General features: G+C 52.4%; 2 protein-coding genes across 6 annotated transcripts in view; one reads left to right on the top strand and one right to left on the bottom strand.

Annotated features, from left to right (window-relative positions):
- The window catches only part of LOC105478746 (ezrin), a 56287-nt gene extending 54309 nt beyond the window's left edge, over nt 1-1978 (top strand). Inside the window, exons 13-14 of the mRNA XM_011736363.3 lie at nt 194-445; nt 630-1978. Coding sequence (XP_011734665.1) covers nt 194-445; nt 630-794 — 417 coding nt within the window. The 3' untranslated portion in view covers nt 795-1978. The remainder of the gene's footprint in view (nt 1-193; nt 446-629) is intronic.
- Nucleotides 1236-14766, bottom strand: part of LOC105478748 (synaptotagmin like 3) — a 122872-nt gene continuing 109341 nt past the window's right edge. For all 5 annotated transcript variants that reach the window (XM_011736366.2, XM_011736369.2, XM_071096654.1 and 2 more), the window contains 5 exons: nt 10559-10729; nt 7239-7341; nt 5796-5898; nt 4469-4674; nt 1236-3507 (listed from right to left, as the gene is read on the bottom strand). In XM_011736366.2, coding sequence (XP_011734668.2) covers nt 3398-3507; nt 4469-4674; nt 5796-5898; nt 7239-7341; nt 10559-10729 — 693 coding nt within the window. In that variant the 3' untranslated portion in view covers nt 1236-3397. The remainder of the gene's footprint in view (nt 3508-4468; nt 4675-5795; nt 5899-7238; nt 7342-10558; nt 10730-14766) is intronic.

The following is a 14766-nucleotide window of genomic DNA, read 5'->3' as shown; positions in this document are numbered from 1 at the left end:
CTTCCTGTCTTGGATGCAGAGGGTTGTAAACCCCACATGCACTTTGAGGGGCTCTTGTTCAAAGCCATGGCCCAGCACGGTTTAGTGCTGCCTTAGCGTGCCAGGACAGAGGGAGGCAACAGTTGGTTCTTATAGCCAGGAGGATAGGACTTTTGGGTGAGAAGTCCTCACCTACTAATTTTGCTTTCCAAAGGCCAAAGAAGCCCAGGATGACCTGGTGAAGACCAAGGAGGAGCTGCACCTGGTGATGACGGCACCCCCGCCCCCGCCACCCCCCATGTACGAGCCACTGAGCTACCATGTCCAGGAAAGCTTGCAGGATGAGGGTGCGGAGCCCACGGGCTACAGTGCAGAGCTGTCTAGTGAGGGCATCCGGGATGACCGCAATGAGGAGAAGCGTATCACTGAGGCGGAGAAGAACGAGCGTGTGCAGCGGCAGCTGCTGGTGAGGCCCAAGGGGCTGTGTGTCTCCAGGGGGCCCGCCTTGCTCTTGCAGCAGACAGGCTTGGGGAAGGCAGTGATGTGAGCCAGCCCCACCTAGCACCCCTCTTGCCCTTCCCATTTTCCTAGGGGAGGGGCTGGGCCATATGGGGAGGAAGGGACCTGACCAATGCTGCTTAATGTTGCAGACGCTGAGCAGCGAGCTGTCCCAGGCCCGAGATGAGAATAAGAGGACCCACAATGACATCATCCACAACGAGAACATGAGGCAAGGCCGGGACAAGTACAAGACGCTGCGGCAGATCCGGCAGGGCAACACCAAGCAGCGCATCGACGAGTTCGAGGCCCTGTAATGGCCAGGCCAGGACCAAGGGCAGAGGGGCGCTCACAGCGGGCGCTGCCGCCGGCACTGCCAGCCTCGCCACGCTTGTGTCTTTAGTGCTCCGAGTCTAGGAACTCCAAGAGCCCAGTTCCTTTAAAAAGCAGTTACCCAACAGAAACATTCTGGGTTGGGAACCAGGGAGGCGCCCTGGTTGGTTTTCCCCAGTTGTATCATAGTGCCAAGCAGGCCTGATTCTTGCGATTATTCTCAAATCACCTCCTGTGTTGTGCTGGGAGCAGGACTGATTAAATTACGGAAAATGCCTGTAAAGTCTGAGTAAGAAACTTCATGCTGGCCTGTGTGATACGAGAGTCAGCATCGTTAAAGGAAACCACGGCTTCCATCTGTGCCATACTTGTTCTGTATTTGAAATGAGCTCAAATTGGTTTTTGTTTTTAATTTCTATGAAGGATCCATCTTTGTATATTTACATGCTTTGAGGGGTGAAAATTTTTTTGGGAAATTGAGTTTGAAGCACTCTGGCACACACACAATGATTCCCTCCTTCCATCACTCCACGCAGCTGGCAGAGAGCAGTGATCACCAGCGTGAGTGGTGTATGTAGGACACTTGGATAAATTTTTTTTTAGGTTTTTTTTAGGTTTTTTTGCTTAACAGTTAGAATACATTGTTGTACTTATACACCTTATTAATGATCAGCTATATAGTATTTATATACAAGTGATAATACAGATTTGTAACATTAGTTTTAAAAAGGGAAAGTTTTGTTCTGTATATTTTGTTACCTTTTACAGAATAAAAGAATTACATATGAAAAACCCTCTAACCATGGCACTTGATGTGATGTGGCAGGAGGGCAGTGGTGAAGCTGGTTACCTGCCTGCTGCAGTCACGTGTAAACAGGATTTTTATTGTTAGTGTTTTATGCATATAATGGACTATGCACATTTTTAATTTTGTCAAATACACACATGCCACTATGACCTTTCAGACTCCAGCCATGGAGAGACTGTTTGCTTGTGTGTGTTTGTAGTCTCTGCCATGGCCTTGGCAGGCTGCTGGAAGGCAGCTTGTGGAGGCCATTGGTTCTGCCCACTCGTTCCTTCTCGTGCACTGCTTACTCCTTCGCAGCTAAGATGCCATGTGCAGGTGGATTCCATGCTGCAGACATGAAATAAAAGCTTTGCAAAGGCACGAAGCAGCATGGCTGTGTACTTGTGTGTGGGGTGGGAGGGCCACCGCCGACTTGCCTGGGCTCTATGCTGTCCTCCGGCTGGGTTTTGTGAGGGGCCATGGTGTCCCTGGGGGTACACTGGTAAGTTAGAGCTGACCAACCCAAGACATGGTGCTTCGTAGGTCACCTAACCTCCTCTGGAGACAGTTTCCATGGGAGAGGACACTCCAACTCACCAGGCTCCTCTAAAATGCTGCTCACCGCCGGGTGCGGTGGCTCATGCCTGTAATCCCAGCACTTCGGGAGGCCGAGGCAGGCGGTTCACAAGGTCAGGAGATGGAGACCATCCTGGCCAACATGGTGAAACGCCGTCTACTAAAAATACAAAAATTAGGTGTGGTGGCGCATGCCTGTAATCCCAGCTATTTGGGAGGCTGAGGCAGGAGAATTGCTAGGACCCGGGAGTTGGAGGTTGCAGCGAGCTGAGACTGTGCCACTGCACTTCAGCCTGGCGACACAGGGAGACTCCATCTCAAAAAAATAAAATGCTCCTTTAAGCTGTGACTTTTTTTTTTTTTTTTTTTTGAGACAGGGTCTTCCTTTGGCCCAGGCTGGAGCACAGTTGTGTAGTCAGGGCTTACTGCAGCCTCAACCTCCTGTTCTCTATCCTCCTGGCTCAGCCTCCTGAGTAGCTGGGACTACAGGTGTGCACCACCACACCCGGATAATTTTTTGGTTTTTTTTGTGGTGGAGTCTCGCTCTGTCGCCCAGGCTGGAGTGCAGTGGCCGGATCTCAGCTCACTACAAGCTCCGCCTCCTGGGTTTATGCCATTCTCCTGCCTCAGCCTCCCGAGTAGCTGGGACTACAGGCGCCCGCCACCTCGCCCGGCTAGTTTTTTGTATTTTTTAGTAGAGACAGGGTTTCACCGGGTTAGCCAGGATGGTCTCAATCTCCTGACCTTGTGATCCCCCTGCCTCAGCCTCCCAAACTGGGATTACAGGCTTGAGCCACCGCGCCCGGCCAATTTTTTGTTTTTTCTGTAGACGGTATCTCTGTGTTGCCTGGGCTGATCTCACACTCCTGAGCTCAAGCCATCCACTGCAGCCTCCCAAAGTTGCTGAGATTACAGGTGGGGAGCCACCGTGCCCACCAGCCGGCCTTTTACCATTTGATAAGCACTGGAGGATGCCGGTAACAACATTTATTGAAATCTGGCCATTTTCTCCATCTCGGAGAGGCTTAGGTAACATACATTATTGTGTTTAACTTAAATATACAGATACCAGTAGGCATTTAAGCCACGGGACAGGACTGCAGATGGAGACTGCTCAAGGTCCAAAGGGTCTCCAGCTGGGACCCTGCCCCTAGTTTGCAGCCCCACTCTGCAGACGCACAGTGCTTCACACCCACTGCGACCTGGAACCTCGAGGCCTTCGCATCAGTGCAGGACAAGGGTCATGTCTGTCCATAGATTGGGGCTGGAAAGGACTTTTTGCCACTGGAGCTTCGATTGTGAGCATGCATCCCCGCCACCAGCTGTGTCTCCCTCTGTAAGAGAGGATGACAGCTTAGCCATGGTCAGGGAAGGCACCACTTCGTCCCCTCTCAGCTCTTTGAAAATGACCAGCCAGAAGTTTTTCACCTTCAGTCCACACTAAAAGGCCAACCACCACTACCCCCACCCCAACAAAGCTAGTGTGGAGACGGGTTCACCCAGGCACTCTGCTCTGCGAGACTTAACAGCCCGGAGCTCTGTAGTTTGAAAGTGAGGCAAGGACTCTGGTGTGGTGGGCTGGGTCTTCACCAAGGGAGTGGACAGTTGCACACCAGCATGGCTAGCTGGGTGGGGCCGTCTCAGACTGGGGGCTGGGCTTGCCCAGGGGAAGGGATTCTTAGAGGAAGACAGTAAGCTTTGGACAAAATATCTTTGAAAAGTAATTGAGCAGTGAGGCTTATTTCTCTTCAGTCACTGGTTCTCAGTTGGAAGTCCTTGGGAGATGTGTGCAGGTGTTTTTGGTTGTCGTGCCAGGGACACTGCTGGCAGCTAGAAGCAGTGCCAGGCACAGAACCTCACAGCAGAGGGCGGTCCACCCACCAGGCTGGCGGCGCCCTGCCGAGCGGCTCTGGACAGCGTTGCTGTTTTGACCACTTTTGATGAAGTACTTCCTGAATTGCCGTTTGTTTGAGTTAAGAAGATCTTTTCCTTTAAGAAAATAATCCTTTTATGATTGACGCCAGAAACAAAAGCAAATACTGTACCTAGCCCGTTTGGAGGCCTATAATTTTTGTTTCTTTAGCAGATCTAAATCTGATTTAAATTGTCAAAATACTTGGCTGTATTATGGCTCAGCTGTAGAGTAAAAACTAGACTTAGGAATTTCCAATTAAGGAAGGCTAGGCAATTTCAAAACCAGTTAAGTCACTGCCCTGTTGCAAGCATTTTCTTTGCACAGTACCCATTAGGATAATCACAAAGGATAAACGTTTGGGCTCAATATCTCAGACTTACTTGAACCAAGCCTGGCTCCCCCAAGCAAGCGGTCGTTCATTCCAAGGAGAGCCTGGTCCCAGACGGTTAACTCCAAGCTCGACTGCCTCAGCTGGGCTGGGGTTACACCACTGAAGACAAACGAGTGTTTCCACTGGGGACAAGCCTGCTTCTTCAGTACTGGCGACTTCAGTCTCAGTTTTTGTTGGTCTGGCAGAGTGAGACAGCTGAAGAGGGAACACAAACCTTGCAATCACTGTCATCCACATGGCCTCCTCTCCCGAGGCCTGGGCATCAGTGCAGACCAGAAGCACTAAGAAAAGTGCCAAGTCCACAACATCCACACCCTCCACAGTGAAGCAGGGTGGGAACCACAGGACTCGGCACATTTCCCTTAGGGCTGAATTCTGCATCAGGTAAAAAGGGCGAGTTGCATGCTATGGCCTCGCGGCCCTCATTTTAATCTTCCCTCCTTGGGGTGCCTTGAATGCAAATACACACATTATCTCCTTTTAACCCTGTTCTCAGGAAAATCAACTCACAAAAGCTTGTCCAAGGCCATGCAGATAAGCAACAGGATTAGAACACAAGCTCAGTTCTCCTTTTTTTGAGGTGTGGAGTTTTGCTCTGTCGCTCAGGCTGCAGTGAAGTGGTGTGATCTCAGCTCACCGCAACCTCTGCCCCCCAGATTCAAGGAAGTCTCCTGTCTCAGCCTCCTGAGCAGCTGAGATCATAGGTGCCCACCACCACACCCGGCTAATTTTTATATTTTAGTAGAGATGGGGTTTCATGTTGGCCAGGCTAGTTGTGAACTCCTGACCTCACATGATCCACCTGCCTCTGCCTCCCAAAGTGCTGGGATTACAGGCGTGAGCCACTGCGTCCAGCCTCAGTTCTATCTTGACCGTCATTTTTCCCTTATGTCACTGACAGGGAGTTTGCACTTCAGTGTAATAATTAATGGTATTTGCCTTACTTTTAGAGGGCCGCCCTGTAGTGAATGAGAATGAAATGTGGACAGGCATGCATTTTACTGTTGGTCCAAGAGGAGATGTTAAGCTCAGGAAATATTTACTGAACACACTACTTTTTAATGCTTGATTTCAAAACTGGCTTGCTGATATCACAAGAACTGAGAAGATTAGGGTTTCGGGTACCCCAGCATGTACACGTCCCATGAATTTTCAGAAATCAGGGTCTTTAATATGTGTTATGTTAGATTTTCACAGGAAAGCTAAAATAAGACATTTTAAGTGGCTTACATGTTTTTGGTGTTCCCTGCAGGTTCTGGGCCAGGTTATGATGTATACTACATCATCAATAATATTTGATTACATCAAATACCTACCCCTTAACAAATGAGTTCAAGGTGCCATCTGGCCGCACAGGTAAATTCTTGGCTCCCAGCACTACCAAACAAAGTTGGCCATTAAGTGACAGCTCATCTGTCCCTGGAAGGAAAGCCAGTATTCACTGTCAAAGCCATGTCTCCTGACACGTTAGTATGCAGTACCACCACCCCAAAACCGATAGCTTAGCAAGAGAATCTGCCACAGCCCTCAGACCCCAAGAGGGCAGGTGGGAGTGGTACAGTGGGCTCCGCTGGCCCTGCCCACAGGCTGTGGCGCTGCCCACACCGTGCTGCTCTGTGGTCAGGTGGAGGACAGGATGGAGGGATCGCTAAGATCCTAGCAAAGAGTAAAGAGGAACACAAGGAGAGGGAAGACGCTGAAGTCTGAGTCTTAGTTGTAGCCAGCAGTTTGGGGGGAAGTGGGAGCCCCGAGACTCTGTCTAGGAGGTTGGGATGGCCATGGGGCACTTGCTGCTGGTCTGCTGGTGACCCCGTGAACTTGGGTAGCAGAATTCCCTCTTCTAACCAAATAGGAAGTCACTGAAACAACAGAAATGTGCATTCTTGGCCGGGCACGGTGGCTCACGCCTGTAATCCCAGCACTTTGGGAGGCCGAGGCCGGCAGATCACGAGGTCAGGAGATTAAGACCATCCTGGCTAACACGGTGAAACCTCATCTCTACTAAAAATACAAAAATTAGCCAGGTGTGGTGGCGGGCACCTGTAGTCCCAGCTACTCAGGAGGCTGAGGCAGAAGAATGGCGTGAACCAGGGAGGTGGAACTTGCAGTGAGCTGAGATGGGCCACTGCACTCCAGCCTGGGTGACAGAGCGAGACTCCGTCTCAAAAAAAAAAAAAAAAATGTGCATTCTCCCTGTCCTCCTTCCCCACTCTCCTCCTTCCCCACCCTCCTGCTTTCCACACACCCCATGTTATTGAAGGAGTAAAATCTCCATAGGGTCCCTGAGGACCCACCTTCCTGACCTACTTCTTTTGCTGGGCAGCAGCTACCCACATGCCTGGGGGCAGGGATTTATCTCATCTGAGCCCTGCAGGTACCAGCGCCTCGAGATGTGCTCTTGGCTCCACATTGTCATGGAGCCTCTGCTCTTCAGGAGGGTCCACGGTTCCCCACCCCCCGAGACCATCCAATCTGCCCCTGGGAGGAAGGCCTAGGGGCAGTATCCTTAGAGGAGTGTAGAGAGGGCATCAGAGGCCTTGTCTGCTTCTGGTCACCCGTTTCCCCCCAGGCTATGGGCTCCAGAGAACCTCTTCCCTTCTCGCTCACTGCATCGCTCAGAAAATTGCTGCTGGAGCTGGGCACGGGGGCCGTAGAAAGGAAATGCTAGAAAACTTTCACCCCATCTCTCAGTCTGCCTGCCGCACCAGCCTCTGCGGACAATGACACAGACAATGTCCAGGGGACTGGAGGCCACCGACCTTGAGCCTCTTGGAGTTTTCTGGGCCCTGAAGGGAGGACCAGCTTAGCTCGGACTGCGAGCTCTCCGTTGCTCTGAGGAGCGCTATCTTCGTATTTCTCTGCCTGGGGAAGAGAGGCACAGCTTAGGCACAGTACTCCCCAAGTCCCAAGAACCTTCTGGGCTCCTCTGGTTGTCTCAGCTCTGTCCACAGATGCTTCCCCTTGGCCCCTGCAAGGCCCTGGGGGGAGCAGGTGTGTGTGTGGCAGGACTGGTCTTCCTTCCATCTATGGTTTCACACCCACCCTCCCCAACCCCAGCATGGGGAGGAACAGCTCGGCCACTCCAGCGAATCACAGCCAGATGAGCTTAAGGAAGCAGAGTGACTTGAGGGCATTGCACACTCCCTAAGACATTTCTACGAAAACCTAGACGCAGCCTGAGTTTGAAAAACAGAAATGAACTCAAGCCTCCACCCCATCCACCCCACCCAGGTCAGTAGAGATTCGCGCTGCCTTCCAATGCCAAGGACTGGCACAGATGCTGGGGACAGCATGGGGTGTAGACTCTGCCCAGAGCCACCGGGGGTGGCCCCCCAGGGTGTGGTAAGTCTGAGGACATGTCCCTGCCCACCGAGGCGCTTCTGTCATGAGTGGTTTTGCCAGAAAGGGAGTGAAGAGAGGGCCGGGAGAAGAGATGATCCTGAAATCCACACCATCTTTCTCCCAGTGGGGTGGGAGGAGAGTATTGGGAAGAGACTAGAGCAGGCATATCCAGTCTTCTGGCTTCCCTGGGCCACACTGGAAGAACTGTCTTGGGTCACACATAAAATACACTAACACTAACAACAGCTGATGAGCTTAAAAAAAATCACGAAAAAATCTCATGTTTCAAGAAAGTTTATGAATTTGTGTTGGGTTGCACTCAATGCCATCCTAGGGCCAGGCATGGTGACTCATGCCTGTAATCCCAGCACTTTGGGAGGCCGAGGTGGATCACCTGAGGTCAGGAGTTCGAGACCAGCCTGGCCAACGTGGTAAAACCCCGTGTCTGCTAAAAATACAAAAAAACTAGCTGGGCGTGGTGGCGGTGCCTATAATCCCAGCTACTGGGGAGGCTGAGGCAGAGAATTGCTTGAACCTGGGGGACAGAGGTTGCACTAAGCTGAGATCATGCTGCTTCACTCCACCCTGGGTGACAGAGCAAAACTCCGTCTCAAAACAAACAACAAAAACCAAAAAACAGAGCCGTCCTGGGCTGCAGGTTGGACAAGTTTGGTCTCGACACATCCGGTCCACCATGGCTTCCGCCAGCACTGAGAAGCAGCCCTCTCAGTTACCCTCAGAGGCCTCAAGACTCCTGGGAGCCCACATGGGCAAGCCCCCATCTTCCTGGCCCTCGGGTACCAAACGAGATATGGCTGTCTCCAGCTTCGGCAGTCAGAAACCCAGTCAGGATGGAGCCTGGGACAGGCCTGTGGGCGGACTCCCCACCCCACTGGCTTTAGGAGGGATGCCTTTCAGCTCCATGCCATCTGCTCCCCACCCACTTGCCAGAGCAGGCTCAGTCTGATGAGGCCTGGTGGCCGCCTGTCCTATGCCAGGCCCTGTGCTTGTTCCAGGCCTTGTCTTCAAGCTGATGACAGAGGTGTGGGAGATAGGGTACACGGGGGATTCAGCCTCTGACAGAAGGGAGTCTAGGCTGGAAACAGGGTGTCCTGGAGGAGCCGACGCTCTTCTGAGAGATGAGAGTGGGGATGAGAAGAAGGCATGGAAGCCAGACGCTTCACCCCCCCCGCAGCATGGCTGGGGCAGGAGCAAAGGGACACCGTGGCTGAAGATCAGGCCCAGAGACGGCAAGCATCCTGAGCTCCGGGTCCTGGAAGGGAGGCCACTTCTGGTAGGGGTAATCAGGAAAGGCTTCCTAGAGGAGGTAGGCTTTGGGTTGTCTTGGGCTGACCTTGGATAGGGGATGCATTCCAGGTGGGCACTGGGAAGGGGAGGTCTAAGCCCAGACTCTAGCTTGGGGGAGTCAGCACAGGCAGTGGGAGTGTGGGCATTGCCTGGAGGAGCAGGGAGGGGCAGGCCGCTCACCAGGAGGCCTCGGCTGAAACCTGAGAAGCTTCCCGGCAGCAACACTGCAAATCCCAGCGGTGCTGGCTCAAGAGAGGAAAAGAAGCCAGATGGCCCCCGTGCCCTATGTCCAGGTTGGAGCAGAAGGCTGGGCCTGCTGTGGGCCCTTGGCTGAGGGGAGTAGTCCATCCGGCTGGTTTGTTTTCGTTTTTGTTTTGTTTTGTTTTGAGACGGAGTCTTGCTCTGTCACCAGGCTGAAATGCAGTGGCACGATCTCGGCTCACTGCAACCTCCGCCTCCCGGGTTCAAGCAATTCTCTTGTCTCAGCCTCTCGAGTAGCTGGGATTACAGGCGCCCGCCACCACACCCAGCTAATTTTTGTATTTTTAGTAGAGACGGGGTTTCACCGTGTTAGCCAGGATGGTCTTGATCTCCTGACCTCGCGATCTGTCTGCCTCGGCCTCCCAAAGCGCTGGGATTACAGCACTTTGCTGACAGCCACCGTGCTCGGCCCCCCGGCTGGGGTTTTTAAAGAGATGGCAGAAGCCCACGTTTTTCAGCCCTCATGGTCTCACATGAACTCTCTCCCAGTCTGGGATCTGGACACAGAAAAGTACAAAGCAGAGTTTCCAAGAAATGCTAACCTCTCTCCCAGGCCTCTCCTCCTACCTGCACAGCCTGGGGGACACGGATCCTAAATCGAGTCAACTCCTCTGACCCGCCCGCCTGCCCATTTGCTATCCATCTCCTGCTGTACAATTCCAAACCAGAAGCTGGAGCTCCACAACCCAGCCAGGGCGGCCTCTGCCTTCCTCATAGCATTGGGTCCAGTCATCTGTCACCTGTTATTGTTCTGAGAGTACCTGGGGTTCAAAGGTTAGAAAAAACGCACTGTAGCCCCCAGGGGGACCGCATAGCTGTGGGTGGTGCCCGCAGGGAAGGGCATGGCCGGCTTGCAGCACGTCAGCCACCAGCAAGGTGAGGCCTCTGCTAGGGGAAGCCACAGGACCTGATCCAGTCGGGTCTGTGTGTGATGCGAGGCGGGGGCTGTTGGGGTACCTGAACAGAGCTGAGACAGTTAAAACAATCCCTCCGTCCACCCCACCCAGGAGAAAGTAACTATTTGAAAGTCACAGCACCAGGCCGGCAAGCACACACTGTCTTGGGTCCAAGTCTTTCCAGGTATGTTTTCTCCTCTGGGATCTCTCTGAAAAGTGATTTATTTATCACAGTGGGGATGGAGGGCACTCAGTCCAAAACCAGACATCACCTTGGCCCGGAGTGGATGCCAGCAGAAAGACTGTGTTGTGCTGTCTTCAAAGTCCCACGCGGCCAGAGGAATGATCACTTCTCCAAGAAACACTCTCCGGGCCAGCGTGCCCAGATGCCACACCGAGACCTGCAGCTGCCGGGTCACCAGCTGGGCAGGGGCCACCTGATACTGCAGAGGCAGAGCAGAGATGGTCAGCTGAGCTCCTGGGGCCCGCACTCCTAGGATCTCCGACCCCACCTCCCAGGGCCCCACTTCCCGGGGCCTGGCGCAGGCCTCCCTCCCACAGGCTGAGTCCAAGATGCGGATGCAGCCAGGGACCTGATGTGGCTGCGGGGGTCAAGGTGCTTACAGCCAGGTTGGGGCGGGGGGTCCTCTCTCTGCTCAAGAGCCCCTCCCGCTACTCCCCAGGTGCCCAGTGCTCTGCCTGGGGACAGGCTAGGGTAGCCCTGGTAGCCACTGAGCCCCTCCAACCCCCAATTCTCAGAACAAGACAAGGATGAAAGTCCTTGCCCAGCCCACGCCTACTAAAAATCAAGCCAAAGTCTATGCTCACACAGGATTTGAATTTGCATCTGAACACTGCACCCAGCCAGGCTTGGCCAAAAATACTGAAAACAGGCCCAAAAATACTAAAAAAAAAATTTTTTTTTTGGAGACAGGGTCTCATTATGTCACCCAGGCTGAAGTACAGCGGTCCTATCTCAGCTCACTGCAACCTCTGCCTCCTGGGTTCAAGTGATTCTCCTGCCTCAGCCTCCCGAGTAGCTGGGACTATAGGCGCTCACCACCATGCCTGGCTCATTTTTTGTATTTTTAGTAGAGACAGGGTTTCACCATGTTGGCCAGGCTGGTCTCGAACTCCTGACCTCAAATGATCCACCCGCCTCGGCCTCCCAAAGTGCTGGGATTACAGGCGTGAGCCACCGTGCCCGGCCTGTATTTTTTTGTTTTAAGCCAACCATGAACTCCCCCTCCTCCATTCCCCCCAATACCACGTATTTGCCCTGGAGGGACGATGCCTGTGTCCAGGCATGCAGGGCCTGTGCTGGCTTGGCAGAGGGCAACACAATGTTCCTACTGTCCGCACAGGGGGTTCCCAACACACCCAAGAGTGACGAGAGAACCCCTTCCCCAGCCAAGCATGGGTTCTGCCCCATAGAGACTGGAGGCCAAAGGCCCCTGCGTGACACCCAGCCCTTCCCAAGGTATGGCTGACTCCACCTCAGCATCTGAGGGCCTCACTTTAAGCTTATTAGTTGGATTTTCTCAATAATGAACAAAACCTACAAGTTATTGAACACAACCTACAAGTTACTGAACACTTATTTATTTCATACCAGGCTTTTTAGATGCATTGATCTTTTTAGCTTTCACACGCACCCCACGAGGTCAGTATTATTCAGACCATTTTGCAGGTGAAAAAAAAGAAGCTTGGAAATTCAGTGACCCTCCCCTTGGTCTGGCAGCCAACACTGCAGGCCCGCGTCACGTGCACTCACTGTGTCCAGGCCCAAGTCTCGCTGCCGACCTCTGTGGCCCATGCTGCCCTCACTCTGGTGCTTGTTTGGGGTTTGAATGGTGACTCCTCGTGAAATGGCTGTTGCTGTGAGGCTGGACACTTGCACCCACTTGCAGCAGCTGTGCGGTTTGTTTACTTTGGGGTTCATCTCCTCATGCCCACCTTCACCCATCTTTCCAATTGAGGGATGAGATGGAATAACACAGGAACTGAGACGCAGTAACTTCTCTCCTTCAGCCTCTGCAAACAGAGGGGAGGCACAGCAGGGCCGTCCCCTGCTCTGCTGGGGGCTGCCCGTAGGCTCTGTCCACACTTCTGACGTCCGCAGGCCAGGCACACATGGCTTGGCTGGCCACGTTAGCTTCCTCGCCTCTTTCCTCCTTTTCTTCCCCGCTGGGACGACTTGTGGCCACGGAGATGCGAATTTCTTGGGTCACATTCCTTTGTCTCCTGCCTTTGGGTAACTTTAAGCCAGTTTTCCCTCAAGTCCATGGGTCCATATCTTTTCTGGGGGGACAGGATCTCATTCTGTCACCTAGACTGGAGTGCAGCAGTGCAATCTCAGCTCACTGCAGCCTCCACCTCCCAGGCTCAAGCAATCCTCCTACCTCAGCTTCCCAAGTAGTTGGGACTACAGGTAGGTGTCACCATGCCTGGCTAATCTTAATTTCTTCTAGAGATGGGGGTCTCTCTACATTGCCCAGGCTGGTCTCAAACTCCTGGGCTCAAGCCATCCACCCATCTCAGCCCCCAAAGTTCTGGGATTACAAGCGTGAGCCCCCACACCCAGCCCATGGGTCCATTTCTGACTCTGCCCCACATTCAATCTGTCTATAAACTCTGGATTGACGTGATTATTCCCTATATTCCAGTTACATTCCTTATCAGTTAGTCCAGGCAACTGGCCAGCGGGCTGGCTGCATCTGCTGCCCTCTGAGAAATGAAGTGGTTACTGGAACACTACGCCACTTAGCAAGGTCGGGCTCGGGCCCCAGGCTGCTCTCTCATCTCCAGCTGTGTGTGGGCGACGCTCAGGCCACTTCTCCTGTGTCCTTACCCATTGCTCGCCCCTTTCTGTCAATAGGACTACTCCCTGCTGCGTATAGAATCTGCCTTTTCAAACCAGACGTCTTTTCCATTGCCCTGTTAGGTCCACAAGGCTTGCTCCAGGTTCAGCAGGGAATGAGGTGTAAGGATCATTCGAGAGCAGGGCCGGGCAATGACCAATGTCACCCAGTGAGATCACTTCATCTTCTCCGGGCCCCCAAGACAGTGGTCTCAAATGGGGTACAAGTCTCTCTGGGTCCAGAAAGGCTTGCCAAGAAGTACTCTGCTCAGCAAACTTTGAGGATCAATTTCTAGATCCTCGCATCGGATGTGCACTTCTCTCAAAACTGGCTGGAGACAGTTCTCACAGCCTCATCCACCTGAACCGTGCTCTGATGGCTCACCCCAGGTCGCACAAAGCTCCTGGGGGCAGCACAAAGGGTGATTGTGATTGGAAATACTGCCTTCTGTGAGACTTTCAATGATGGATCAGCCTCCCTGGCTTCCCATCCTTCGCATCTTATGCATATTTCTATTAAGGATGAGGCTGGCCAGTGTTAGGATGTTCTGCATTTAAGATCGATTAGAGATGCTGATTATTTTCATTGTAACTGGAAAGTTTCCCAGGACTATAAAATATTCACAATATACTAGAAAAGACCCACGGCTAAAAATTTTAAGTGATATCTTTGAGATTCTGTGCACATTTTAAGTAAGGTAGGTAACCTTTTAAATCCAATTATCTAACTTTTTTTTTTTTTTTTTTTGAGACAGAGTCTCACTCAATCACCCAGGCTGGAGTGCAGTGGCGAGATCTCCGCTCACTGCAAGCTCTGCCTCCCGGGTTCACACCATTCTCCTGCCTCAGCCTCCCGAGTAGCTGGGACTACAGGCGCCCGCCACCACGCCCAGCTAATTTTTTTGTATTTTTAGTAGAGATGGGGTTTCACTGTGTTAGCCAGGATGGTCTCGATCTCCTGACCTCATGATCCACCCGCCTCAGCCTCCCAAAGTGCTGGGATTACAGGTGTGAGCCACCATGTCCGGCCTTACAACTAAATATTTATCTAAAATATAGACAATATGAAATGTTTATCTCATTTCATAAAGCTGTTTACACAAAATACCTTAAACTTCCTATGAGTAACTTTGGATCTCTAATTAAAATGTGTGAGGGGATACACAGTTTTTCACAATTCTTCTAGCAGGTGCATGAGCAGAACCGTCCGAAGACATTCTCCAGCGACTTGCTGCTGTGTGGTGCCTGGTCCCAGCACAGGGAGAAAGGCCCTGCCCACGTCTGCTGAATCAGAATCTGCTTTTTTAAAATAATTAATTAATTAATTTTTTTAGACAGAGTATTACTCTGTCACCAGGGCTGGACTGCAGTGGTGTGATCTCGACTCACTGCAACCTCTGCCTCCTGGGTTCAAGCGATTCTCCTGCCTCAGCCTCCTGAGTAGCTGGGATTACAGGTGCCCACCACTACACCTTGCTAATTTTTTGTGTTTTTAGTAGAGACGGGGTTTCACCATCTTGGCCAGGCTGGTCTCGAACTCCTGACTCGTGATTCGCCCACCTTGGCCTCCCAAGGTACTGGGATTACAGGTGTGGGCCATCGTGACCAGCCCAGAATCTG

This window comes from Macaca nemestrina, chromosome 5, assembly GCF_043159975.1.
Source record: "Macaca nemestrina isolate mMacNem1 chromosome 5, mMacNem.hap1, whole genome shotgun sequence".
In the NCBI taxonomy this organism is placed as follows: domain Eukaryota; kingdom Metazoa; phylum Chordata; class Mammalia; order Primates; family Cercopithecidae; genus Macaca; species Macaca nemestrina.
This window is presented reverse-complemented; position numbering and strand designations above follow the sequence as displayed.